The sequence below is a fragment of the Eschrichtius robustus genome, chromosome 2, assembly GCF_028021215.1.
Source record: "Eschrichtius robustus isolate mEscRob2 chromosome 2, mEscRob2.pri, whole genome shotgun sequence".
In the NCBI taxonomy this organism is placed as follows: domain Eukaryota; kingdom Metazoa; phylum Chordata; class Mammalia; order Artiodactyla; family Eschrichtiidae; genus Eschrichtius; species Eschrichtius robustus.
The window spans coordinates 76,748,968-76,775,485 of record NC_090825.1 but is presented as its reverse complement, the minus strand read 5'-3'; the positions used below and the strand labels follow the sequence as shown (position 1 = coordinate 76,775,485).

General features: G+C 36.1%; 1 protein-coding gene across 1 annotated transcript in view; it reads right to left on the bottom strand.

Annotated features, from left to right (window-relative positions):
* The window catches only part of FAM81B (family with sequence similarity 81 member B), a 48,781-nt gene that overhangs the window by 5,765 nt on the left and 16,498 nt on the right, over positions 1-26,518 (bottom strand). Inside the window, 3 exon segments of the mRNA XM_068533878.1 lie at positions 5,628-5,734; positions 11,381-11,510; positions 21,102-21,220. Of these exon segments, the coding sequence (XP_068389979.1) occupies positions 5,628-5,734; positions 11,381-11,510; positions 21,102-21,220 (356 nt within the window).

Below are 26,518 nucleotides of genomic sequence, written 5' to 3'. Positions count from 1 at the left end.
GCTGATAGGTGGACAACCTCTTTTTAGCCAACTGTTACCTCTATCTGGAACATTCTTCTTTAGAATATATAATGGCTCCTGCCCTAATTTCATTCAGATTTATATTCAAGCACCACCTTATCACAGAAGCTTTTCTTGTTTTTGACAACATTAAAAAAAAAAAAACTTTGTCCAACCTGACACTCCCTATTCCTTTACCCTTCTTTATTTTTCTCCAAAATGCTCATCATCATGTGAGATATATATATATATCTATCTATATATATCTATCTATATATATCTATATATATATATCTTCTCCACTAGCACATGAAAGCAAGGATTTTGCTTTGTTCATGGCTGTGACTGATGCCTGGAATATAGAAAGTGCTCAATTAAGTAGAGGTTGAATAAATGATTTATTAGTTTTCATTGAATACCTTTCATTAGGGCCGTTCACAAATAACAAATCATAGACTTGTCAAGCTATTTAGAGACCTAATCTTTGATTTTCATCTTCCCTGGTCTCTGGTGGAAGAATTAATTAATAGTGATGGTTAAGGGGGACAGTAAATCTCCAGATAACTAAGAGGTGGCTTTACAATCAAGAATCCGTCCTTCAGTGCTCACCTTCACTGTGTAAATAAATGAGAGCATTTACTCTCATCACTGATAAAATATTAAAATCCCTCTGAAAATCAAGGAACCATTAAATGTACCCAGGTAATGTCTCTAGAAGGACATGGCAGTAATTGAAACTCTGAAATTAAAATAAACCATAAAGACTGAATTACTTCTTATGATCCTCTTATTACAAGGTTTTGCCTGCAATTGGAGACTCACCTTCCTGATAACAATCAGAAGTCAGATTCTGTCTGCTGGTAGTTTATTAAAATATGAAAGCATTATTTAAAAAGCATTCTCTTTGAAAGGTATAAAGGATAAACATAGAGGTTTATGTAAATCTTTGTCTCTCTTTAGACTTTTTCCTAACATAGTGGACATGATTTGCCATGTAAGAATTATTTTTCTGTTAATTATAACATACAGTTATTATGTCAACTGTATGTTAATTTTAACATACAGTTAAAATCTCAATAGGATGAATTTATCTAGTATGACGCTCACATTTTAGTTCCCAAATCTCCTATACCAGTGGTTATGGGAGCATTTCAGTCAGATATAGTCAGATACAGATAGGTAGCTAGGTAGATAGATGGATAGATAGATAGATTGATAGATAGCTTTTTCTTTCCTTTTTCCTCAAAACACAAGTCAGACTTTTAAATTATAACCAGCGACCTCACTAGGATAAATGTGAGATAAAGGCTGGTTTTTTAGAAAATTTTTCATACTAATGGAATCAGGTTAAAATGTACACCAAGTTCAATTATAAGGGAGAACGTTACAGAAAACTAAAAGAAAATTTAATGGGGTTCTATAGACATAACCGGAGCCCAGGGTAGAGAGCTGTGGCGAGAGTGAATGGTGAGGGCAGAGTATGGGGCTTGGAACAAATATCCCAGTGACCTCCCTGGTTCTGGATGACATACATAAGTGAGGACATAGCTCCATCCTGGGCTAGTTTTACCAGTTCACTTATGTCTCAATCCCAGTTGTCTTGCATTCAACAATCTGTTGCATGAACTTTTTTAGAAGATGTGAACATTTTGAATTCTTGGAAACTGTTACTATTACCAGGCTCTCAAGAATTCAGATGGTGGCTCTAACCAAATGGGAATATAAAAAGATTTAGTGCTCTTTGATGGGCTGTAAACACAGAAGATGTTTTCATTTTTTGTAATCATATCTGAATAAGGGCTTTAGACTTGGTACTATTGCTTCTTTAGAGATTGAGTCTAAGAATCTTAGTTTCATGTCAGAAGCAAGAAATAAATTTCAAGAAACTTTTTTTTTCTACTAAGTTTATACCAATATATCTTAAATTAATTTCTTCTCAATGTTCTGTGATTTCTAATTAGTGAGACTAATTAAAAAGCAATTCCGACTCCACTCTGATACGAAGACTTTTGTTCATTGTTCATTCTAAATTGTACTTGAGTTTAAATATCAGTACCTTTATAGCCTCCTACCATCATAGTTTTGAGCACATGTGATTTTTCCCTTCCCTAAATTTCTGTGGCATAGTTAGTTTACTACAGTAGGTGGAATTATGAGATGGAGACATCACAAACTGACAAAAATAACCTGAGATTTAGAGTCAGAGACTTTCTAGCTGTGTGACTTTGGGTAAATTGTTTAATTTCCATGACTATAAGTTTCCTTGTTTTTAAAGATAAGACCCAGACTGCAGAGCTGGGTATACCTGCACATCTTGAGCACTTAGGGATTGGTAGGCATTTAAAAATGGCAATGAATATTTATTATTTCTGCCTACTGATATATCTCATTTAACACCATCTCAACTTTTACTTTACCTGCTATGAACTTGTCACTTATTTATGTGTTTTCTCCCCCACTGTATATGGCCATGATTATGTCTTTGGATATTCCAAAACACAACTTACATATTATAGGTGCTCAAAACATACATTCATTCACTGGCTTCTATTTGTGTCTGAATGTGCTGGGTGTGGAGGACACAAAGATAAATGAGACAGGTCCTTGCTCTGGTCCACTTTCTACCGTGGTAACATTTTCAAAGCTGTGTGGTAAGGTTTGACTCTGTGCATTTGCTTCATTGACCAAGTGCTTTTTCTTATAAATCACTATCAACTGAACAGCGTCAGCAGCAAGAGCTATGCAGGGAGTGGCTGCTAAGTGCTGCCCTGCCCACCCCTTGCTGAAAGACAGCCATAGTTCATGATGGCTGAGACTCTTGCTCTATAAGCACTCAGTTGTCAGCTTAGGACATTACTTAGCTGAACATCTGACTAAGGCCCTTCTGGAAAGAGAAGGCTCAGTGCAGGGGTCCAGATGCACAGCCTGTGCGTTTCCTTTGTCAAGTCTAGTGATCAGTGCCAAAGTCCCAAAGATTCACTAGAAAACCCCGAGACAGTATTGTGGCTTTTAAGTTCAATATAAAATGTGTTCAGTTGACCATTAAACTTGAATTTGTTAAAGTTTTTAATGGGAAAATTGCTCAGTTAAACTTACACTTTAATGTTATTAAAAGCTTTTAATCCCTTTGTTCAGAAACAGTTGTTTCTTAAAAAAGTAAAGCAAATTCTGTACCCCATCCACTTTGCTTTGAGAAGTGCTCTGATTGAAAAGAAGAAAAAAAAAAAAAAAAAGCCCTACCTGCCTTACTTTCTCTTTGAGCAAAATACTTTGCAATACATAGCTCAGTCAAAGGGTTAATATCCCTAATGTGAAGGAATCCTACCAATGGATAAGAAAGGGATGAAGATAAATGGTAAGAATGGGCAATTCACAGAAAAGGAAGTTCAAAGGGTGAAGGGAATGCAAATGAAAACAAGAGATGCTATTTTTTATGCTTTAATTGGCAAATATTAAGGAGACTATCCATTGTGGATGAGAATGTCCAGAAAGGTCTTCTCATGCATTGCTGGTGTGAGTAAATTGCTACAACATTTTTAGAAAGAAATTTATAAAAATTAATAAAAATATAAACTCTGACCTAAGAATCTTGCCTGTAGAAATAAAAGCACCTATATTTAAGGAAATTTAAGAATATGCACACAATAATTTTTGTTTGTGGTAGCTATAAACTGGAAAGAATCTATTCATCAATAAGATAAATGGGTGAATTAATTATGACATATTTGTAAGTTAAAATATTATGCAGCTGTGAAAAATAATGCTAGAAAAATATTCACTGATCTAGAGGGAGATATCCAAGATGTCCTGGAAGAAAACAAATTATTGAGTAATGTGTATAGGATTTATTTTAAACACCCATGCTCTCTCTTTGTATATAATGTATGTTGTATATATTATATATGTATATACATAAAATCTCCCTTTTCTGTTACATATTTATATTAATGAGCGGGACAGTGAGGAAGGATACACCCCTGGTGTTAGCATTGATTACATTACGAAGCTTGAATGGTGACCTCTATTTTCATCTTTGCCTTATTTTATTTGTTACGATGAATGCATATTACTTTTTAATTTAAAAAATCGGTGGAGAAATTTTAAATAAAAAAAGAGTCAATTGTGTAATTGAATTACTAGAGCTTATAAGTATTTGCCTGGGGGAAAAAATCTCGTTTATAAATTCACTATTACCTACTGTAATACTAATGAAATTTTAAGACTTCATTATTTCAAGTGAGAGAACGATTCCAGTTTATACTGTTACAAAAGGGTCCAGATTCAGATTTCACTATTTAGATGATTCATCTATAAGCCGATTTCCCACAGGACTGCAGGTGGAAAAAGTATGCAGTATCTTCAGTGAAGCAGTCAGCCCTAGATCTCAAACATTTCCTTTTTCCCTCTTTTCTATTTGTTAATATTCTTGATCCCTTTAAGCCAGTCTTCCACTCCAGATTATAAGTCCCTTTCCTCCCCCAATAAAATCCCTTCTTAAATTGTACTTCTAGAAACAGTTTACTTTTCTATTTCTCCTTTGGACACTTTTCTCTATCTTAATTCTAAGCTAAAGGGATTAGATCATTCATGACACAGATATATACTGAGCACCCTCATTGTGCTAGAATTTAAGAACCTAGGCCTGCTTTTTTAGAGTATGAAGAAAGTAGGTATTTTCTGTTTACCCAAGACACCTACTTCTCTGAGTTTTAGTGATGACTACTTGTTCATCAATTTCTAAGACACACGTTTCTCCTAACTTAACATCTCTGAAATTGGGAGGTGTCATAAAATGATAGCATGCTACGGTTTCATTGTTAGCTTCATGTCTTAGAGGTACAAGAGTGTAATGGTATATCTTATAGTCAATGGCACTTAGATTTAATGAAATATGGTAGAGATGGGGAAAAATGGAGAAAGAGTATACTCAGAATACGATTTGACCAAGGCATTAAACTCAAGTGATGTGGGACAGAGAGGAGAAAGAACAAGAATAGAAGGGGCAGTAAAGGTGGTATCATCGAAGTGCCTAGAATTTCCCTTTGCCTGAACCATGGTGTCAGGAAACGGTGGTCACTTAAATAAGAAAGGAGGATTTGAGGATAAGGAGGCCAGTAATCTGAATGTTTGTGGCATCTTGTCTCCTTTGTTGCTCTCTCCATTGTACAGGGGAAAACTCAGTGTAAGTGGGATAGAGACCAGTATTAAAATAGGGATACTGTAAAGAACCAAGGAGAGGATCTTAGAAGAAATCATAAAAGAAAAGCTTGTGAATCAAAGTTTTTAAAAAATTATTTGATAATCTTGTGGAATCAGTGTATGTTCAGTAGTGCTTTACATTGAGGCATTTTAATGTACAATTGATAAGTTAAAATGATACTCTATCAGAAAGTATCATTTTCGTTGAGATATTATACAAAAAAAGAATGACAAATTAATATATATATTTTAAAATTAAGGATATTGTATAAATTACTTTAGTGTAAAATATTCTCTGCATCAGTTTGTTTCTTTAATTCTTGGATAGGTTCAAATTCCTGGGATAGGATTTTATTTAATGCCACTGCTTACGTTAAGCAAAACCCTTTGGAATGTATTAAACAATTAAAAATCTTCCATTCACTTACTTGAACTCCAAAAGGTTCATTTCTTGGTGATAATCCCCCTGGACCATCTTTAAATTTGAGATTTGCTCAGAACTGGAAGCCTCTATCTTTCCTAAGAGCTGCATTACCTAATGAAAGTACAAAAGGGAGTTTTTGTGTGTGTGAACAAAACCACTAGCACTTAACGTTAATTATACTTTATTCCTAAAGGAGCCCAGAATAAAAGCCCAGCTTTGAGCCTAAAGCATGTCTGCATTTGAAAATGATTTTTTTCAAAGGAATGATTCAACAATTATAACACTATCTTCAGGGAAAGAACAATAGGGGAGTGTTCCATTCTGCTGTCTATAATATTCTTTCTGATAATAGACTACCTGATGATGTGACAAAAACATGCTATTGACATTAGTTTATCAATTTGTTAATTTGATTATTTCTTTACTTTCTGTCTCCCCAGTTACAATGTAAGCCACTCTATCCTGTATCACCACTGTATCCTCAGTGCACGTTAGATGACCAATGGTAGATGCTCACCAAATGCTATTGAATAAATGCTTAAATGCACAATTGGGCTCTGCAGAGAAAACACCTGAGTGGCCTAAGATCAGGCCTCAGGAATTTCCAGGTAGGATTCTGACATGAGCACAAGTAAATCCCAAGTGAAATGACTTAACGGCATTTTAAACATAGGAAAAAAACAAGGTCATGTTTGGAAGTTAGGGTAAAAGCGCCTTCCACATTGCTGGAAGCATTGAAGAAGTTCTTTAGGTAAAAGGACTGGATTGGGAAATAGATGCAGAATTGCAGCCCATAATCTTGTCAAAACTAATCGCTGTCAAGGGGAATGAAACTACATGATTGCTTTTGGCCAAACTCAACTGCTGAAAGAGATGGTCATGTGGAGGTGAGTGGGTACTTAAAATCCAAGTTCTCTTAGAAAAGAAAGAGGTGAATAATGAAGGATTTGAATAGGAAAATGTTGGGTGGGCAACCAACAGCACACGATTGGTTATTTATACGAGATACACGTAAAACAGGCTACTTATAGAAAGTACACTCAAAAGCAGAATTGTTAACAATGAAGCATGGGCAAATTAAGCATGGCCAAAGCAAAGGAAAAGAAAGCAGGCAGAGCAACTTCATTAGATAAAATGTTATTCAAGGCGAAATACATAAAAGGGAACAAAGATGATCATTTTATAGGTAAAAATCATTCTTTTTAAAATACACAGTGAAAAATAGTTTTGAAACTTTACCTTATATATTGAGCAGTTGTGGAATTACAAGGATAAACTAACAGACAATATATTAGAGATTTTAAATGACTTCTCTTGACTTACTGGTCAAATAAGTAAAATATAAATAAGTATATAAAAAGATAGGACAAATATAGTTTATTTATAGATTTACATGCCAAACAATCAAACTTGCAAACAGAAAACATTCATTCTTTCCCAGTGCCCATTGAGCATTTACAACTAAATACACATGTGACTACAAAGAAACTCTCAAATTATTCCAAAAAGCAGGAAAAGCAACTAACTACGCTGCATTTAAACTAGAAATTAATAAGAAAAGTATAAAGAAACAAGAATCTAACCATTTGAGTAAAAAAAACTTTTAAAATTCTATTGTTTAATTCCCCAGTGTTTCACATGAAAATGTGCCTCTCAGGTCACCTACAATAAAGAGCATATTATGGCCAAAGGCCTTGACTGCTGTGCTCAAAACCCATCACCATCCCTTTCCCATCAAATCATCAGGCCCTGACACTTTCAGAAGTAAAGCTACCAAATCCTTAATGAATAGATAATTATAATGCTCTTTAAACTGTTACAGAGCATAGAAAAAGGAGAAATTTCCAAATTATCTTAATCAAATCAGTGCAACATTGATTCCAAAATCTGAAAAAGATTGCACAAAAAATGCCCCTGGAGACTAATCTCATTTGTAAATGTTGATGCAAAATTCTTATATAAAATATCAGCAAATAGTGTCCAGCAACCCAATAGAGAAACACATCATGATTATTGCATGATTAGTGCAATTGCATGATTAGTGCAATTGATTCTTTTTTTAAAGTAAGGATGGATTAATAATAGGAAATTTATTAATACAAATAATTATACTAGTATAGGAGAAAACCAACATTATTTGCACAAATGCTAAAAAGTTATTTAGCATAATTCATAATTACTTTTTAAAATTGAGATATGATTGACATTTAACATTGTGTTAGCTTTAGCTGTAGAGCATGATTTGATATATGTATATACTATAAAATGAGCACTGCAATAACTTAACAGCCATCACCTTACAATTTTTTTCTTGTGATGCGAACTTTGAAGATCCACTCTCTTAGCAACTTTCAAATGCACAATACAGTATTGTTAACTATAGTCATTATGCTGTACATTATATCTACAAGACTAATTTATTTTTATAATCTTTCTTGATTTTCAAAACCTTAGTAAAATAGGAACAATTGCGTATTAAACAGACTTATTGAGAAAACTTACTTCCTCCATCATGGGAGAGACACTGGGAACGTTTCTGTTAAAGTCAGGAACAACACCAGGATGCCCACTATCGCTGCATTACTATTTAATATTGCACCAGAGTTATTATTCAAAACAATTAGAAAAAAGAGAAATTATGTGTATAAAATGGAAAAAGATGAGGTCAAATTATTATTGTTTAAAAAATCATATGATTGTTTGCCTGGAAAAACCAAAACCAACTGAAAAATTATTATAATCAAGAGAATTCACTGAAGTATAAAATTAATACAGCCTTTATAACACACAACTAACAACTAGTAAGAAGATATAATGAAACCCCCATTACAGTAAACTGAAAAAAAAAAGATGACAAAATCTCAAAATACATTCAAGGTGTTGCCTAACCTACATGAGGAAAATTTGAAACAACTCCTGGAGGATATAAAGTGAACCTGAACAAACAGGAAGTATGCTGTGTTCTTGGATAAAACACTCAGCATTATGACTATATCATTTCTAAAATTAATTTATAAATTTAACATGATTTTAATAAAAATTAAGGCAGAGTTATTTGTTGATTTATTTGCTGGAACTAGACAGGCTGATTTTAAAATCATATGCAAAAACAAATAAACAATTATCACCAGGAAAAGGGAAAAAGGAAAGCAGTGGAAGGGACTAGCCCTACTGGATAGTAAAAATACTACAAGGTCTCAATAATTAAAATAATAATTAAGACACATCCTATTCTAGGGAAAACTCCAAATGGATCAAGAATTTAAATATAAACAATAAAGCTATGAAAGTGCTTGAAGAAAATATGAGCAATTCTTTCAAGCCTTTGTGTGGGGAAGCTCTGTCTAAATGTGACTTAAAATTCCAGAAGCCACATACACAAGAAAAGACTGATAAATTTGGCTACAAATAGAGAACATATGCATATCAAAAGTCAAAAGACAACACACTGGAAAAAGGTATTTGCAGCTTATATCATCTCCCTAACATATAAAGAGCTCCTAGAAATTGAAAAGAAAAATAACCCAATAGAGAAATGGATAAAAGGTATGAACAGACAGCTCACTGGAAAAGAAATACAATTTGTTCTTGAATATATGAAAAGATGTAATAAGAAAGGCTAATTAAAATACAGAGATGCTATCTTTTTCCTTTAAAAAAAGGCAAAATTCAAAAGTCAAACACTCATTGGTGAGGCAACGGGGATATAGGACATTTTATATATTGTCGGTGGGTAAGCAATATGGTAAAAGCCCTGCAGAGAGCAAGATCTTTCAAAATAACAAACACAGGTACCTTTGGCCCAGCTATCCCACTTCTGGGTATTTATTCTACAGACATACCTACAGACACACTAAATAACATAAGTGCAAGATTATACATTGCAGCAATGTTTGAAAGAGCAAATTAGTGAAAAGAATCCAAATGTTCGTATGAGAGACTGGTTAAATGAGCCATTATACACAGAGGAAGAGTACACAGTTGTGAAAAAGAGTGAGGAAACTATGTATTGATAGGGTGGATCTGTAGGGTATGTTTGTTTAGTTAAAAAAAACAACAGGTGCATAGTAATACACATATGTTTTGTGTAAAAAGGAAAAATATATATATTTGTATTTGCTTCTATCTTTTTAAAGGCATACCGAAAGGATTCACAACAAACTAATAAAAATTGTTACCTGTGAGGGGCATGAATGGTTGTGATAACTGGTGACAGAAGTGGGAGTGAAAATTCTTGGGGTGTATTTTCTCGTATAGTTTTGATTTTGATCATATGTATGTATTATCTTAAAAAAACTAAGGAGAGAGAAACTAGAGTCTAATATCACCTTTGAAGTTAGATGCAAAATTAAATACTGAATTATTACAAAGACTGTATAGCTTTCATTATAGAAATTCCAGAATGTTTCAGCATTGGGAAATGCTTTGACATAGCACATTAGAAGGCCAAAGAAATAAATAAGCTAACAAACAGAAACCCAAATCAAAACACAACCATGCTGAGTTAGGCATTTGTTAACGTCCAAAAGGCGTTTTATGAAATTAAATGTTCAGTTCTAATAAAAGCTAAGTAAAGTAGGATTGATGGATACTTCCTTAATTGATGGATACTTACTCAATACTTCCTTAATAAGTCTGATAAAAATATATCAAACCAATAGCCAACAGCAAACAACAAAGACATTTCCAGTGTAATCAGGAACAAGATAAGCTGCCTTCTTTGACCTCTTTTATGTAACAGTGTTCTGGAAGTTCTGGTCAAGGCCTTAAGAAAAAAGTCATGAAGTTTTACCAGAAAACTAGAGATAAAACTGTTATGAGTTGTTGTTGATATGATTATCTTGAAAAACTGAGAGAATCAACCCAAAAACTATTAGGACTAATGAGATGGGTTTGTAGGAAGATGGACAAGCCTGGTGGGACTGGAGTAAACTGTGTGCCCCTGTGCACCTTCCACTCTTGATAAACTGGCTCCATGAACAAACAAACAGCAAGATTTCATCTCCCCCAATTCCCAAAGGATTTCCACTTTGTTCTGCCCAAATGACTTCAGAGGAGATGTGTTTGTCTCACATAAAGTACGTGACAAAGTGGGGCATGGAAGAGTTGGCATTGGCTCCTTTCAATAAACCATTGCCTGGGAAGGTGAAAAGGGGGAGAGACATTTCAGGCAAAAAGAGCACAGAGAACATGGATGCAGTGCAGTATCTTGGAGTGAGTGGGACCTACCTACAGGTAGCTCAGTGTCACCGGGTCTAAAGGGTGAGCCAGGAAGCATGAGGGTGAGCTGTAGAGAAAAGCAGGGGCCAGTGTAGAGATGGCCTTTAAAATCCAGGCCAAAGGACTTGTGTATTATTTTGTAAGAGACATAACCCATTGCAGGGATGTAACGTGATCAACTGACATTAATGCTGAACATTTAATAGTATTATAATAGCTTCCATGGGAAATTCCTTTGCTTATTCTCTCTAGTTACACAGCCTTTGAGAAGAACCCAGAGAGTTAAGGATGGCAACAGTAGAATCAAGTAGCATATGCTTACAAGGGGCGGCTGTTTTGGAACATCGGAGGCACTCATTAAATATTTGTTGATTACCCTGGCAGTACTCATGGTGTATATACATGAGCTGTTGTATTTAAACCTTTTGGAGGAAAAGAGTTCTTTTGAACAATTACTGCTTGACTGAGCATTTTGATAAGCTATAATGATCTTACTTCTGGCAGTAACACGTAAGAGTTCCAAATATTTTCAGTTACCTTCATATCCAAGTTTTTAGAAACAGTTTCTAGGGCGGACATGAGGTCTTGAATTGTTTTTTCAAGTTGCCGGTGCTCGTGCCTGATGAAGTGAATGTCTCCAGAAAGCTTCATGATGCTGGAATCACATCTAGTGGCAAGATGAAAATTGGTTGTGAGGTTGATAGGCTTATACCATTTTTTAATACTATAGTAGAATCCGTGCATTCATTTGATGGCAAAAGTTCTAAAGTTCTTTGAATAGTGAGTTGGCAGATGTAGGAGCATATACAGAAATCTCCCTCATCTTCCACTTTTTTTCCTGAGGGAGAGAAACCAGGTTGGATAATGATACATTGGCCCAAATCAAAGCACTGATTTGGAGTAGATGAAGACTTTGGGGGAAATTGGGTAAAATTTTAGATTTTTGGCCTGATATGTTCATTCAGTCATAGGAATTCCAACAGATTTTGATGTTTTGGGCATACTCCCTGCTGCCTATGGTTAGGCAAAATTGAAACTTTTTCCTCTTCTACATTTTGTTCTGATTCTTCTTTCCTCCCTTTAGCCTCTTTCTTTGGCTCCCAGACTGTCAATTCTCCTTTGGCTAAAAGAAATGTCCCAACACACCAAAGTCTTCCATCCCATCTTCAAAGGACAACGTCCTTTCTCTTAGCCCCAGTGAAAACTCCCGCTCCTTGAGTGGTGTCAATCAAGTGTCGTCTTAGGTTAGGACAAAAATAATCCACACTAACATGTGTATTGAGCTTTGGCCCATTAGGTGGCATTTGGTATTTCCAGGAAGGAACCCTAGTGAAATGGGGTTGGAGTTCAGATTAACAATCTTCCCAGCATGTCAGGGAACCCGACCCACTATCCCAACTCACGGCCTCCCTTGGGAGAGAGCAGGTTACATACTGTATTACCAGTTTCAATACACTAATATTTGCATGAAGGATAGGGTGGAGAGCGCTGTAGTGTTGTGTCTTTTGTATATGAGTCACCAGGGATCACTTTGAAGTTTGTCATTCTATAAATTAACTGTTTTGACTGTCATCGAGGAATATTTATTAGGAACTATATTTTCATATTGTCATGCTAAGTGCTATAAATATTGTTTTATGACTGTCAACATTTTTTAGGCTCTAGAAGTGAACTTCTTAAGATTTTTGGTGCCAAAGTTGAGCCAAAGGTGAGCTAAGGATGGTAATTTTCCTGAGAAACCTCTTGAAAGGGATACCAGATAACTGGTGAGGGGTGGGGAGACTGCAGGGAGGAAAAATTAGGAATTATTCTGATAAAAAATGGGAGCACCAAAGTCATGGGCAAAAGCCATTTTACACGTTTGTATATATAAACTGTTATTGTCAGAACAACCTCTACTGTTGGTCAGAATATTCTTACGTGAGTTCACATTAAGAAACCCAAAGGCTACACGGGAGTAGTTGCTGTTGCCCCCCTCCCTGCCGCCTCTCACCCAGCACCACCTGCTCCCACCCTCAGGGATCGCTGGTCTGGGCGTTGTAGGTTAGTGGTTGAGGATTTAGTCAGATAGATGTGTCTTTGAGTCTGGCTTCTACTACTTCCTAGGTTTGTGATCTGGGACAATTTTCTTAACATCTGTAAGTTTCAGTTTTCCTTATCTGAGAAAAGGGGGGTAACGATGCTGAGGTCACTGCATGTAGCTGCACAATTTGTCCCCTGCACAACTCCAGGGCGTGCCAGACATATGGTGAGGGGGACAATGTGAACAATGTCTCCTGGAGTGCTGTGTGCTCAGCCTTCCAAACCATAAGCGGCTGTCTTGAAGAGTGGACCTGCCTAGGGTTATTGAAGGATGAAGGAGGTAATGAATGCAAAATGTTTAGCCCGTGCCTGGCACAGAGGAAGCACCCACACAGGATCAGCAGCTACTGTTTATTTCCTCAAATAAATAAACAGTTGAGAGTTGCCACCTTTTCATTTTCACCCCACCTCACCAGCTGAACCCCACACGTTGAAGTCAAGGATTAGTGGTTTTTCAAAGCTGCACTCCATATTTCAAAAGGAAGTTTCTCTTTCTCTCCTTTGAAGTGATTTTATTGTTTTAAAATAACGCATGCTCGTTATAAAAAAATTACACATAATACAAAAAGAAAAGAACAAAGAAGAGAGCTAACATCATCCCAAATTCCACTTTTCAGAAATAGTCATTGCTAATATTTGGTTATTATTTCATTCACCATTATACTAAATACACATATTATGTAGATATGATGTGTGGTTATATGTATATATTACATATGGAGAGAGGAAGAAAGATAGAAATATAATAAATTAATTTTAGAATATTAGGATTATAGGTACCAGTTTTAGTTAAAAACCTTACATTGAATTTTAATTTAACCTAAGGAAAGGAAACTGTAGTGAAAAATGAAGAAATTGCTGAACTTTGAATATATATATATATCTCCTCACTACAAGAGATATTTCTAAAAAATGAAGTTATAAAAAGCTATCATAGGTTGGAATCATTATACTTTTTACAACTACAATTTCAACTTTAGACATTATCTATTTGGCCATATGCCAAAAAGTGAGCAACTAAATGTTTATATCCTTGCTCTTTCAACAGTTTTTGTTAATATTTTTCTATTTTAAAAATATCAGTTTTTTTTGGCATTTACAGTGCATTCTGCAACTAAATTTCCCACTCTTATTGAATCTTCATTCTATATTTAGATTCTATGTTCAATGACAGTCCTTTAAAACTATGATTTCTTATCTGAAATCCTTATTTTGATTTTTTTTTTTTTTTTGGCTGCGTTGGTTCTTTGTTGCTGCCTGCGGGCTTTCTCTAGTTGCAGAGAGCGGGGAATACTCTTCCTTGAGGTGCTCAGGCTTCTCATTGCAGTGGCTTCTCTTGTTGTGGAGCATGGGCTCTAGGTGCATGGGCTTCAGTAGTTGTGGCACGTGAGCTCAGTAGTTGTGGCACACAGGCTCAGTAGTTGTAGCGCAGGGGCTTAGTTGCTCCACAGCATGTGGGATCTTCCCAGACCAGGGCTCGAACCTGTGTCCCGTGCATTGGCAGGCAGATTCTTAACCACTGCGCCACCAGGGAAGTCCCCCCTTATTTTGATTTATTCCTTGGTTGGCCAGAGTTTGTCATCCAGATTTCAAAAGAAGGATCCAGGAAGCATTGAAATCTTTACATTCTTGAACGCTTGAGAATGTCTGTCTGTTCTCTTATACTTGAAAGGTAATTTGGTTAAGAAGACATTATTGGGTCACTTTTTCTTTTGTTCAGAACATGATAGACATTGCTGCATTCTTATCTGGCGCGGTTTGAGGTGGAGAAGTCTGAGATGACGGTTTTTTCATTCTTTTATGTAATCGGTTTTGTCTACCTGGATGTCTAATGATTCTTTTTTGTTTTTCTTTTTTCTTCTATTGATTCTTTATCCTTGATATTCAGTAACTTCAACCAGGATATCTTGGTTTAATTGTTCTTATGTAAATTTTTCTGGGGTTGCAGTTTTCCTTTTGATCTACAGACTCAAATCTCTTGTTTCAAGAAAGCTTTCTCTCTTATATCCATAAATATTTTTTTCTTCTGAAGTATTTGTTCTTTTTCTTCTTTAGGAGCTCCTCTTATGTCTCTGTTGAATGAGGTCTATGTTGTCTTCCCTATACGTCATTTCTCTAACCATTTTTATACGGAAAGGCATTTTCTTTTTGTTTTGTACAGTTTGCTCATGCTTTTTAAAAAAAATAGCTTATTTTCACTTGTATGTAATCTCTTTTGGAGACTTCTAAAGTAGATTGAATCCCTGTAATATTTTAATGTTTTCTTTCACCTACCCCCGAGCAATTCCAGTTTATCTATCTCCTTTTGTTATTTGATAATCTCTTTTGGGGTGGGAAACCCTTTTATCTCTTATTTTTATCAAAGTAAAACATGTTTATAGTTTAAAAGTCAATAATAACAAGAAGGTTAATAACACACTGCAGTGGTTCTTGGCTCTGCCTCTCCCTACTTCTCTCAGTTCCTCTCCCAGGAGGCAAGAGCCCACCTTCACCCACACTCTCAGAGGTGCCTGGCCCAGCCCTCCTAAGCCTGTGAGAGTTCTGTGGTGTAAAACCAGGTCATTCTCAGCTTATTCCACAGCTTTAAAACTGGTCTCATTACATCTGCTCAGTCAGTTTCCACATGTCTATCTGTCTTCTAGGTTCCAGCGTTTCTAGGCTGATATCCCCTGTCTTTGTGGGTTTATGTTTTAAAGAGAAAACTCTTTTTACTGTAGACTTAGTGGGGCTTTTGGAAGGAGCAAAGTGACATGCAACAGTTCAATCAGCAATCTTCTTTTATCTCTTTCGTTTGCTTTTAATTTCTTTGAAACCAGGAGAACTTTGATTTGAACTCTTCCTCTGTTTTTCTGGGTAATTCCTGTTATGAGATATATTCATCAGTCTTACACTTTTATCTACCTACCTACCTATCTATCAATCTATCGATCTATCGATCAATCGACGGTGGTGGTGGTTTTCATGCACAGGCCAGATTCTTCGTAAGTCCCACTTTCACATCTTCCTGTGATTCTGGCCACCGGCCTATGAGTGAGCGTATATATATATTTTTAAAATAATTTTTATTGGAGTAGAGTTGATTTACACTGTTGTGTTAGTTTCAGGTGTACAGCAAAGTGAGTCAGTTATACATATACATATCTCCACTCTTTTATAGATTCTTTTTCCATATAGGTCATTACAGAGTATTGATTAGAGTTCCCTGTGCTATACCGTAGGTCCTTATTCGTTATCTGCTTTATATACAGTAGTGTGTATATGTCAGTCCCAATCTCCCAGTTTATCCCTCCCTGCCCCCCTTACCACCAGGTAACCATGAGTTTGTTTTCTACATCTGTAACTATTTCTGTTTTGTAGATAAGTTCATTTGTAACCTTTTCTTAAATTCCACATATAAGCAATATCATATGATATTTGTTTTTCTCTGTCTGACTTACTTCACTCAGCCATGACAATCCCTAGGTCCATACATGTTGCTGCAAATGACCTTGTTTCATTCCTTTTTTATGGCCGAATAATATTCCATTGTATACGAGTTAGTGTGTGTTTGGTGGAGAGTAGATCACTTCCTCTACTCAGCCTTATCATTATCAAATCTGTTGTTTCTTTAGGCCCAGGGAAGAGGGCACATCGCCCCATTTTCTCCTCAAAAACCAGATTGTTGTATCTCACAGCAAATCATCATGATAGATTCTTTCATGTGATGTTATCACCTCCTCTCCTTCCTCAGCCTGTTGCACCCCAGCTGGTTTCTCTCAGGCATGAAGTGGCAAGAAGGAAGGCCCCAGATGATAAATAACACGATTGCATCTTCAGCTCTGCCCCCTCTGCTCTTCTGTGCTGCTGACCTGAATCTCTCAGGGGACCTTTCCTATCTCTCCTGTGACTCACCCCATCCCCTAGGTAATATTGCTATATTCAAAGTATTTGGTCTATGCCTTTCTGAATAATGCCTCTTGATTTGGAGGAAATCATTATGTTTAAGGTCTAAGGAGAACACCATCAGTCCAAACATCTCAGTATTTGCTAAGTGTGCTCTGTTTGTGGTTAGTGGTTATGGCAACTTCCATGTTCTAGTAAAGATGAAGTTTTTTGTTTTCTTCCTTTTGTTTTTACTGGCATTGAGATGTCTCAGGTGAGAGGAGTGGAGTAAAAATATCTTTAACGAGAAGTCCCCACTCTTTTCAAAAGTTGACAGTATCCAAATAATATCGTTACTGTTTCTTCAAAGGACATGACTTATGCTTTTAATCCCACATCAACACAACTTTTTTTTTTCATCTGCACATCTGCCTTGGGGTCCCAAATAGTCAAGTGTGGATAGAGGGTTGGCCTCCTTTGGCTGCTTCTACAGACTGTAAGCCGTCTGTATGGCTGCCTTTTACATACCTGCCTTTTTCTTTTTTGCACATGAGACTAATCTATCAAATACAGTACAGAGTGTCAAAAGCAGGCCAGACAACTTCGAGAACCTCATCTCATTGGAAGTATTTACTTTTAAACTGCCACTATATTGGAGTGGAAAATAAGATATAAAATTCAAAGCACATTGTTGTTATCAAATATTGAGTTTGATTTGTGAAGCAGTAAAAGGTTTGCTAGGAATCATGTTAAAATAATCAACTTAGTTTCACTTATGCCAAAACACTAACTGGAATTAAGGTCAATATATGTGGGAGAAAAGTAATTAATCTGTCTCAGCTGGTCCATGGATCGCTTGCCTGCAAAAATATGGAAAAGAAAAAGTGGAAGTGTGAATTTAAATCTCATGGCTTTTAGCCAGAATCTGTCTCAAATCACTAGATTTAAGAAAGTTTCATAAAAGGGAGACATTTCAAGGAAAAATAAGACCTTGTCCTAAAATCACTGCTTCATATTAAAGGGGAAGGTAAGTAAGCAGTCAGAGAGCAAGTTGGAGGAATAGGGGGCTCTTGATTTTTCCCTCCTCCCTCAGATGCACCAAATAAGCAGCAAAATGTGGATCAAATCCTTCTGAGAAAAATTCAGAAACTGGTTTAGAGACTTCTACACATCAGGCAACTAATACCCACATCAAACTGGGTGGAAAAAGTTGAGACACACATGCCATAAGCCCCATCCCTGGTGCAACACCTTACTGTTGGGAGGGAACCCCCAAATCCCAGATTCTCCATGGGGAGCAAAGGGTGTGGACCATACATCTAGCTGCCACCCAAGAGACTGGCTCTCAAATCACCTAGCTCTGAGACCTGATGGGGCTCATCTGTGAGTCCCTTGGGACCACAGAAAACAAAGAGGGGGTTTTAAATGGTCACATGATTTTAAAAGATGGGCAAAAACCTGAACAGATATTTGTCCAAAGATGACGTACAAATGGCCAACAGGTACATGAAAAAGAGCTCTATATTACTAATCATCAGGGAAATGCAAATCAAAACCATATCACCTCATACCTGTTAAGATGAAAATTATCAAAAAAATAAAAGATAACAAGTATTGGTGCAGATGTGGAGAAAAGGGAATCCTTCTACACTGTTAACAGGAATGTAAATTGGTATAGCCATTATACAAAACAGTATGGAGGTTCTTTTAAAAATTAAAAATAGAACTGTCATATCATCCAGAAATCCCCCCTCTGGATACATATCCAAAGGAAATGAGATGAATACCTGGAAGAAATATGTACTTTCATGTTCATTGCAGCAATATTCATAATAACTAGGATATGGAAACAACCTAAGTGTCTTTGGATGAATAGATAAAGAAATTGTGATACACACACACACACACACTCTGAAATTTTCAGCCTCAGGAAAGGAGACATTGCCATTTGCAACGACATGGATGAACCTGGAGGACGTTATGCTCAGTGAAAATAGCCAGACACAGCAGGAAAAAACTGCGTCATCTCATTTATATGTGGAATCTAAAAAAGTCAAATACATAGAAGCAGAGAGGAGAACGGTGGTTATTAGGGGTGAGGAGGTGGGGGAAATGGGGAGACGTCAGTCAAGGGCACAAAGTGGCCGTTCTGTAGGCTGCATAAGTCTAGAGACCTAATGCACCGTGTGATGACTACAGTGAATAATGCTGTATTGAAGAATGGAAATATGCTAAGAGAGTAGATTTCAGGTGCTCTCATCACACACACAAAAAGTAACTCTGTGAGGAGAAGATATGCTAATTAGCTTGACTATAGTAATCATTTTAGTATGTATATGTATATCAAATCATCGTGTACACCTTAAATATATACAACATTTTTTAAAAAGGAAACAAAAAAACTGGAGCAGAACAAAAATAGTTGCACATCTTTTCCTTATATTATTCCATTCATCTCTTGGCTTCATTTAAATCTGTTTGTTACTTTGTCTTGTACGTAAGAGAGGATTTACAAGAATGAAATAGTAGGGTCTTAAGTGGTTTGCAGAAAAAAAAATAAATGGTTGAATTGTCATCAGCACCAAATTGAACCAAATTCCAAATTTCATTCAAGAGAGTTTTGGTGTTTATCTTTGTAAAATCATGGCACATCTAAGTAGGGTGATGGGTTTGCTGGGGTTTGTTTTATTATCTTGCTTCATAACTTACCCAAATATTATAAAAATTCTTTTCCATGTATCAAATATTATAGAATAAAATATACAATTTTATATATTTTAAAATATGTATACATATAATATATAATTATATATGTATATATATATGTATGTATGTTTATGTTTGTGTATGCACACATACACACAGACATATGTACTAATCCTGTAGATTCTGTTTTCTGAATGTCTGTTACCTGCTCTGGACTTGCATGGCCAGTGCTTTAGTTTAGGCCCCTGACATTTCTCACCTTGATTGCTGCAATAGCTTCCTTTCATCTTCATGCCTTCTTTCTGTACCCCACCAATTTGGCTACTACTAGAAGGTCACTAAATGTCATCCCCTTAGTTAAAATCTTCCCATGGCTATTTATAACTTTCTACATAAAGTTTAAACTTTTTACCTTGGCCAAAGATCCTCATCACCCAACTCTGGACCATTTCTCTAGCTTCATCTCCCAATCTCCCATCTCTCCCTAAGTGCAAATCCAAAATAACATAACTAAAATACTCTTCTCACAGGTAGCCCCTGAACATGTCACAGTAATTTACCCCTCAGTTCTTTTGCACATATCTTGCCTCCTATGTGAAGTGCTTTGCCTTTCCTTCCCTGTCTAGTTAACTGCTACAAACCTTTCAAAATTCATACCAAGTGTCACCTCCTCCAGGAAGCCATCTTTATGCCCCCATCTGATCTGGATATTCCCATAGCACCCCAGGCTTTCATTATAGTGCTCACCTCATTGCTTTATGTTTTCCCAGGTAGACTGTGAATTTACAGGAATGGGACCATGTTGATGAATCTCTGAATACTAGCACACTGCCTGGCATATAGAAGTGTTTAATACATTTCTTTGTCGTTGTTGTTGAATTGAATGGATGGATACCCTAGAAGAGGTTTGTCTTAGGTGTTAATCACCTAATTATTATCGGTCAATAATAATAATTATTGGTCATTAACACTTCAGAGCAGATTAATGAGATGAAGGTGGGGGTATTTCAGGAGAGAGGAGAGAGGTGCTGGCAGAAGATGTAAAGATGGAAAGGTGTCCACGCTCAGCCACTCACAAGTCATCTTTCGTGTGTCAACCAGAGCGGTCCTGCCATTGTCAATGCCTACAAATTTTTGCTGAACTGTACACCATGAATTCTTCCAACTTACAAGTCTCATACAAAAGATATCATTCAAAATTTTATTCACTTGACCATTAAATCCCTTTTGCTAGGATTCTATATGTAATTATTGTATATTTTAAATGTTTTAATCATTAGATTTGATACATCTGGGGATTTTGTGTGTGGTTTCAAGGGTATGTCTTTGTATAGATGTTGGCATTCGGACAGCTGAGGGCTGTAAAGACAAGACTTGTCATTTGCAGATGAAACCAAACTGGGCATTCTGTATGAGAGGTCCTTTATAGAACCCTTGGATCTCACAGGGAACATGAGGCTTTCAAATTTCATGATACTTTCTCAGTTACTGTCTCATCATTTCGCTTAAAGGCAGTATCTTGTTTTCTACAATATGGAACTTGTTTAGGGATGAGAACTCAGTGGCCAGCAACTGACCGCGAAGCATCAGTTAACACGCTTCTTCTCACCTGGCTACTCTTCCTCGAAGATCTCCAACTCCTTGAAGGTGTTTGGTGTTTAGGTCCTGTACTGCAAAATTAGTTCCTGTGGCTGCCACGTCTTGAGCTTTTATTTGTTCTTCCAACACCTGCAATATTTGGGTTAAAATTCCCATTAATTTCCCATCAGACATGATAAGAAAATATCATTTAAAGTAGAGGTTACAAAATCGGGTGCATTTCCTAGTTAGGCTGATAGTGTAGGTGAGTGAGAGGGTTCTGTATCAGAGAAAAGCCATCTTTGCTTTATTTGAGGGAGACAGTGATGGCGTGAGTCCTGCCGATTGTTGCCAGGTGGGCATGATGGTTCAACAATGTTTCAACAGAAGCTGGAAATCCAGGTTTTATGTTAAATTTCTCAATTTTAAAATATTGACATCTTATTCAAATTCTTTTATAAACACCATATGGGCCAAACAAAACATATCTACTGTGCTATTATGGCCATGGCCATCATCGACATAAAAGCTTTTCACAAAAACCTCTTTCAGAATTGGTGGTAAGGTTTAGAAAAAGGAACCTTTCATATGGCATCAAGCAAGGCCCTTTACAGATTGAATCAGAACCACAATGAAGCTAATACAATTAACACAAGCAAATCTGAATCAAACTGTTTCACATACATGGAGTGAAAAACGTTTATTGTTTTAGATTTTTTAGAGAACATGAGAAATTTATGGCTTGAGTGTATTCAGATTTTGCCGAGTATCCTTTGTCATGCCTTCATTATGTCTTGGTGTTCTGAAATGAAGCTGACTGTCCTATACCACCAGGTTGGTGGTCCCCCAAACAGTGGGTTTTAATTTTTGGCACTCATACATAAAAACTAAAAGATTTTGCTTGTCCATAGAAAAAATTTATATCTTGCTTGACATTCAAACAAATTCCAAAGTAAAGACATAAAAAATAATTTATGTTTACTCAGAAAAGCATTTAGAGGATAGGAAAACACGAACAATTTTGTGATTTGGGGAAACATTAAAGGTTAATTGTTATATTTTACCAAGGCCTGAACCATGTTAAATTTGTGATTATGAATTTTTGGAGGAAAAGAAGGAATTTTATAGGAAATGACTTATAGAAATTTCAAAGACTATATACAGAATCTTGCCCATTTGTAAACTGGCAGATTGAGACAGTCCAAGAGCAAATATAGCTTTAAGTGGAGACATAAAAGTGTCAAGAACACTAGCTAGAGGTTTTTTTTGCTTTTTGTTTTGGCTTGTTTGTTTGCTTTTGCATGCCTCTAGGTGTTTTAGTTCATTTGGGCCACTGTGACAAAATACCACAGACTGAGCGGCTTATAAACAACAGAGATTTATTTCTCACTATTCTGGAGGCTGGAAGTGCAAGATCGGGGTGCCCGCGTGGTTGGGTTCCGGGGAGAGCCCTCTTCTGGGTGCACACTGCTCACGTCTTGCTGCATCTTCACATAGTGGAAGGAGCCAAGGACCTCTGTGAGACCTCTTTTATGAAGGCACTAATCCCATTCATGAGGACTCCACTCTCATGACCCGAGTACCTCCCAGAGCCCTCCTGATACTATCACATTGGGCAGTAGGATTTCACATATGAATTTTGATGGGGACACAATCGTTCAGACCATAACAGTAGGTGTTGTTTTGCTTTGTTTTGTAAGGAATGGTGATAAAAAGGAAATTGCCCTATTAAATAGTAAAGCATTTTGTAAAAACAAGGATACGTAAATGAGTGTAGCTAAATAGCTGTGTGTAGCTAAATAGCTGTGTATAGCTAAATCGATCACTGTAATTTAATGAAGATCTTGGTAAATGTAAGAAAGAAATATGCTATATATGAGACTCAAAATCACTGGGGAAGGAATTTCACAAATGCTGTTGAGATTTTTGGTTACTTATTCAGAAAACAATCAGTTTAGATCCTTACCTTACACCATACATGAATATAGATTTTAGAAAAAAATAGATTTAGAATATTAAAAAAGTTAAGCCATAAAACTAACAGATAATAGAGGAGATTATTTCATCTTTGAAATTTCTAAAGGAAATTTCTATTCTTGAAAGTAATGAGGGAAGTCACAAACCAAAATACTGGAACATTTAACTTTATCTAAAACTTGTAAAAAACAATATAAATATAATTAAGATATAAACAACCAACTGGAAAAACATTTATAACAAATGTTACTGCCAAGGGTCTCAATGGGGTGTTGCAATCAGTATACACCTGTTCTTGAGAGCCGATTGTGCATATATATCTCTTCCCATCTTTGTGTTTAGTAACATCAGTTGGTTTTCTAAATCAATCATAGTGAGAGTATTTACACCATGGAAATAGGCAAACACTATAAACCAGGTATTTTATCCCTCAGAAAAAAAACTGATTGCTGATTGTTAAACATTTACCAAAGCATCACTGCTTATTATTCTTTTTTTAAAATAAATTTATTTATTTATTTGTTTATTTACTTTTGGCTGTATTGGGTCTTTGTTGCTGCCCACGGACTTCCTGTAGTTGTGGCTAGTGGGGGCTACTCTTCGTTGCGGTGCGTGGGCTTCTCATTGCGGTGGCTTCTCTTGTTGCAGAGCAAGGGCTCTAGAGCCCAGGCTCAGTAGTTGTGGCGCACGGGCTTAGTTGCTCCGTGGCATGTGGGATCTTCCCAGACCAGGGCTTGATCCCATATCCCCTGCATTGGCAGGCAGATTCTTAACTGTGCCACCAGGGAAGTCCCACTGCTTATTTTTCTTAATAAAAAAACTCATAGGACTTCCCTGGTGGCGCAGTGGTTGAGAATCTGCCTGCCAATGCAGGGGACACGGGTTCGAGCCCTGGTCTAGGAAGATCCCACATGCCACAGAGCAACTAGGCCCGTGAGCCACAACTGCTGAGCCTGCGCGTCTGGAGCCTGTGCTCCGCAACGAGAGGCCGCGATAGTGAGAGGCCCGCGCACCGCGATGAAGAGTGGTCCCCGCTTGCCGCAACTGGAGAAAGCCCTCGCACAGAAACGAAGACCCAACACAGCCAAAAATAAATAAATTAATTAATTAAAAAAAAAAAAACTCATAAATAAAAACCAAAAAGCACTAAAATCCAAAAAAACAAATTGGCAAAAGACATTAACAGATTATTGACAGAGAAAATGTAAATTGTTATAGTCACTTTTAAAAAGTGAAAAAAAGGGAAAGATCTCGTTTCTATCCCATCAAATTAGCAATAATTAAAACAATAAATCTCAATGCTGGGATAGGCGCAGTGAAAAAAGCACTCTCATGTAAGGCTAATGGAAGTGTAAATAGACCAATTTGGCAATATGTGTAAAGAGCTTTTATAGTGTTCTTACCCTGGTAATTCCATTTCCAAGAACGTATACAATATGTATACATATACAATAGGAATAATCCAAATGTGGACACAAAGATATATTTATGTACAAAGATATTTCAATATTAGGAAAAAAATTAAGCAAACCATGATGTACGCACCATGCAAAGAGCTTTTAATGACATATAAAAGAGTTTATGATATAATTTTGTATTAAAAATTGTGCTTACAAATGTAATCTCAGCTTCCTAAAGGGAATGCCTGGAAAGACCAGAGGGAGATGCATCTAGGTATTTGTAGAGATGGCCGTTTGGTGGTGAAATTGTGAGAAATTTTTCCTAGGTTTTAAAATTGTTTCCTAAACTTCCAAATAATTACACTGAACAAGTATTGCTTTTATAAGTTGGAGGAAAAAAATGCAATAAAGCAATTTTGTACATGAAATGCTCTTTTCCTGAATTAAAAATAAATTAATTTTCAAACTTTAATTAGCTGCCAGCTTAAAAAAGAAATATTTTTATTCAAAAAGGAACAAGCAACTTAACACAATGTTGTAAAGCAACTATACTCCAATAAAAATTAATTAAAAGAAATAATAATAAAAAATAAAAAGGAACAAGAAACTTAACTGCTACAATTATTGTTGAATGAACAAAAAAATTTTTTTTCATTTCTTTTAAAAACCCAAGTCAAGCTTCTGCTTACACTTGGATCTAACTTGCTGGCCAATTTGCAAATGAGCTGATCTGATTAAAGAGTTTAGGTTTTTAAAAAATACTTGGATAGCATCCATTTCTCTCTAAATGCTTATTACTTTATAGTCTTAGTTATTTACTAATGGTAGTTTAATACTTCTTCATAATGTTTTAACTTCATATCTATAGTCTTTAAATACTTCCTATTTCAGTTTTCTGCACAATCAGACCAGTCCTTGTCATTTCCCCTATATATGCCAAACCCTTAACAGGATTGCAAATATTTTGAGATTTTTATGGTATTTGGAAAATGTTTTGGCTTTGTCTTTTTTCAGAGGTAATCTAAGGTAATTATTATAGGAAAAGAAGCTCTTAGCAAGATTTCAGATATCTGGAAACTATTTTCCCCTTAAAGCTAATAGTATTTTATTGGGGTATAATTAATATGTATTAAAATATATAAATCAAAATATATCTCTGGATGGATTTTGACAAATATAATCAACTATGTAACAAACACTGAAATCAAAATATAGAACATTCTAGAAGCATTTTGATATTTCTGAGAATGCTGTTCTCTTTTCAATTACCAAGAAGTTTTGACTCCTAAATTAGGATCTTATTTTAGTCCTGGTGCTGTACTTGATTTTCTCATCATCTCAGAGGCACTTGTTTGTTTTTTGTCTAATCCAGTATTCTATCTGCTAGGAGAAAAGGACATTATTGTGTGAGGGCATTGTTGTCAATTCTCACAATTCCACACGTTTTGGGCCAGATTTTTAAACTGTATTCTCTGGAACTTTTGCCTGAAAGTTGCTACCCCAGATTCGTAATGCTCATTAGCACTTTAAAAACTCTGAAAGACCTGTAATAAGAATCTACTTGTCTTGGTTTAACCCAAGCATTTCATTTTTTCATCAGAAACTCTATTTTTTTCCTTTAGCACCTTAAACATCATTCATTCATTCATTTATTTGTTCAAGAAATATTTACAGGTTGCTGACTGCCTCCCATACACTGTCATCAGTTTGATGTGGGATTTAGCAGTGAACAAAATGAAGTCCCTGTCCTCACAGAGATTATATTTTAGAAGGGAAACACAATAAACAAATAAAGACCATGGTCGTTTGCGATAAGTGCTATAGATAAAAATAATGTAGGGTTTAAGGGAGGTTGTGACTATTGGGGTGAGGAGGGGGTATTTTATGGCATGTCAAGGAACTGCCCTCTGATATGATGATTTTTGAGCAGGGACCTGAGGGAAATGAAGAATACTTTATAGAAGTATCTAGGGGAAGATAATCCACCCAGAATACACAGCAAGTGCAAAGGCCCTGAAGCCTGAGCATGTTTGGGGTGTTCTAGGAAGAGCTGGGAGCCCAGTGTGGCCAG